Source organism: Phytophthora parasitica (assembly GCF_000247585.1).
Source record: "Phytophthora parasitica INRA-310 unplaced genomic scaffold supercont2.36, whole genome shotgun sequence".
Classification (NCBI taxonomy): domain Eukaryota; phylum Oomycota; class Peronosporomycetes; order Peronosporales; family Peronosporaceae; genus Phytophthora; species Phytophthora nicotianae.
The window spans coordinates 626,647-629,655 of NW_008649022.1; the positions used below are offsets into that span (position 1 = coordinate 626,647).

The 3,009-nt window shown below is 50.0% G+C and overlaps 1 protein-coding gene across 1 annotated transcript; it reads left to right on the forward strand.

Annotated features, from left to right (window-relative positions):
- Positions 1 to 1,745: 1,745 nt before the first annotated feature.
- PPTG_13775 (hypothetical protein) lies at positions 1,746 to 2,691 on the forward strand (the record flags this gene model as incomplete). Its single annotated transcript, XM_008910172.1, has 2 exons — positions 1,746 to 2,230; positions 2,292 to 2,691. The coding sequence occupies 2 exons, from the start codon at positions 1,746 to 1,748 to the stop codon at positions 2,689 to 2,691; spliced, it is 885 nt and encodes a 294-aa protein (XP_008908420.1).
- Positions 2,692 to 3,009: the final 318 nt, after the last annotated feature.

Below are 3,009 nucleotides of genomic sequence, written 5' to 3' on the forward strand. Positions count from 1 at the left end.
CAAAGTGACATGGATAGAGGCACGAAAACCGAGCTCGTCGTTCTCCTTTGAGAACTTCACGAGAACATTGCGCAGTCAAGTCGATGTGCCTGACTTCAATGATGCGCGGGGAGAATCTGTGTCTGGCGACGCGCGTGGACACTTGATGACGCCAGACTCACATGTGCCACTTGTTCAGTGTGGACCACTATCCAACTAGTCCTACACGCGCCTCTGCGGGGAGTCCGTGAACAGCGTCGCGGAGAAGATGGTGAGCGACAGGGGAAAATCAACTGTTCTACAGTAGCGAGAGTGTGTCTACCACCCTCTACTTGGGGCGCAGCTCGGGCCACACACCCGAGCCGAAGCGCGGTAAACACACTCCGTGTACTGTAACATGTTAATTACCCCTATACCGTCTGCGCTTTATCGGAAGTGGAAAGCACCAGTTAACACTCTGATCGTTAGATACATGTGCCCCACGCATCAAACTATAATCATGAGAACACGAGATACGGCCGTCGACAATTGTAAGGCATTCCACATTACAGACACAACCAGCCTGAACGGAAACATCTACTTTATTATGGTGATTGATTGATGGTTGTCAACCCCCGATGGGTACATCAGAAATCGGATAAACTACGAACGTTAGAATAATTCTGAGATAGGAAGCACTTCAGAGCTGTAAGGGACAGCTCAACACGGATTAATTCGGTGGTAAGTTCACCCGAGTATGCCCGATACAGGTTTCAGTACATCAGTACATCAGTAGCGCTATCCTGGTCCCCAAAGGTTTTATGGGGTGGTATGGTCCCTAGCGATATATCACTTTGAATACCAGTACGAAAAACGCGCCCACCTGACTCTCCAGGCTATAATGTGGTGGGATGATCTCTATCTGTGTATCAATACGGATACCGGTACATTAATGCACTGCTGAGGCGGGATGGTCGTCAGTGGTAGTGATTGAAAATCACCTTTAAGATGTTGATATGTTTTTTACTGAATATAGTTTGCTTTACAAGCTGAAATAAGTCGGCTGGAGCGTATATCATAACAAATGTAATCTTTTACGTACTACTGGCGTTCCAGCTGTAGTACCAATAGTTACAGGCGGAACCGAGACGAAAACCGTCCTGATTCTTGACGCTGATAGCACCATATCCTTTCATATCAAATTTACGGCATAATGTATAATGGCGGATACCATACCGAAATGCCCAGCGGCTCACCTCTAGACTGGTGCACGTTGTGACATTGTCTTACAAATACTTTGCTCTATTACTTACGCTATTGGCATTGCAGGTTGGATGATAGAAGGCGCTGGTTCTGCTTTTCTTGGCACTAGAGACATCGATCGTGTTGGTGCTTGGTTGCTTGAAAACCTTTCGAACTATGAGAAAATGTTAGGCAGTCTGCAGTTGTACGCGTGTGTATACGCCTGTGACGTGATTGTATTTCTTGTATAGCAATTGGATGGAGTGGCAGAGCAGTCACCAGTGCATTATTTACTATATTATGAAATCGGTTTTTCATAATTTTTTTAGTTTGTTTTTATTTAACGGTGGCATTTTGTAAAATTATAACACGCCGCTATTATATAAAGCAAAAATAAAATATTATTTTGCCGATTTACCACATCTTAATCAAAGGGAGCTCATTTCTCGTGCCGGCCCTACTCGATGGTGACTTAGTTGACCGGGATTGCTCAGCCTGGTGAATGTACCCAGACTAACCCCGCAGCTTCGTTTGGACGACGTGGAATGCTCCCTTCACCGGAACGCCGACCGGGTGGCAAGGTTCAACCCGATCCGGAGGATATTCGTCGCACGCGTACCAACCGACAACTCCGACTACTCCAGCTCTCTACTCTCAGAGTGGGTGACCGGAGACTCTATCTACTACTCCTGGAGGAACCTACGGACCTGGAGGGCCTAATGGACCCGGAGGACCTAGCGGACCAGGGGGCCCGAATCCTCCTGCGGGTTTCCCTCCCTCGTCGGGGGCGCTATTTCAGGGAGGTAACGGTTCCCCCAGTGGAGATTTTCAACATAGTGGCCAGGCCCACACACAGATGGTGGGGGTACGCGTCGTACGGAATGCCGTCCCACATCAAGAGTGCAGTCCGCATGATACAACCGTTCTATTCGGACGTGTCTTTGGTGGAGAAGAAAAAGACTTTCTGGGAAGCATTCGAACGGACCACGAAGGGATTGAGCGAGCCCTTGAGGCTGAGTGCGTTCCGTGAGTGCTTGAAAGGAAAGTCAGGTGAGGCATGGTGGACTCACTCGCAGATCAACCACCCTCAGGACGCGGTTCCACAACCAGTTCGTGTTTCAGACCCCCTTACAAATGATCGAGCGCCTTAAGACCACCAAGCGTTCCAAGGGCATGTCAGCGGAAGTTTGGGGAGACCAAATCTCCAGTCTCTGCGACGGCGCTCAGTACTTCAACCCTCAAATGAGGTATCAATACTTTCTGTCGGGATTGCGTAACTCAGAAAGGAAGGCAGATCTGGCTACGACAATGGCGAATTCTATTTCCGAAGCCGTAGCCGTCCTAATTTACAAGAACATGCAGCTGCCGGTCGAAGACGAGTCCGAATTCGAGAATGCCTTGCAGAAGGACGGTGGGTTCGCAAGAGCAATGGTGAGGCAAGTGATGGGAATGGCGCAGCAGACTCAGAACCTGTTCATGCAACAACTATAACCAGGGACTCTAATGGGCCACCCAGTCGCCGCCGTGTATCGGACCCCTCAACAAGGCCACGCGCCGAACCAGATAGGTCCTGTAGCCCCTCCGTTCACTCCCGGGCGGGGGATCCGCCAAGGCGCCGACATGTACACGCAGGATGGCCACATTGTCTGTGGGAGATGCCACACCCTGGGGTGCAGTAGAATTACTTGCTGGCGCAGCTAAGCAACGTGCACTAACTGTGGTCAAGAAGGACACGCCCGCATGTAGTGCGAGGAACCTTACAAACAGCCTAATCGGCCCCAAGGCCAGAGTCAACAGCGCTCTAACAAC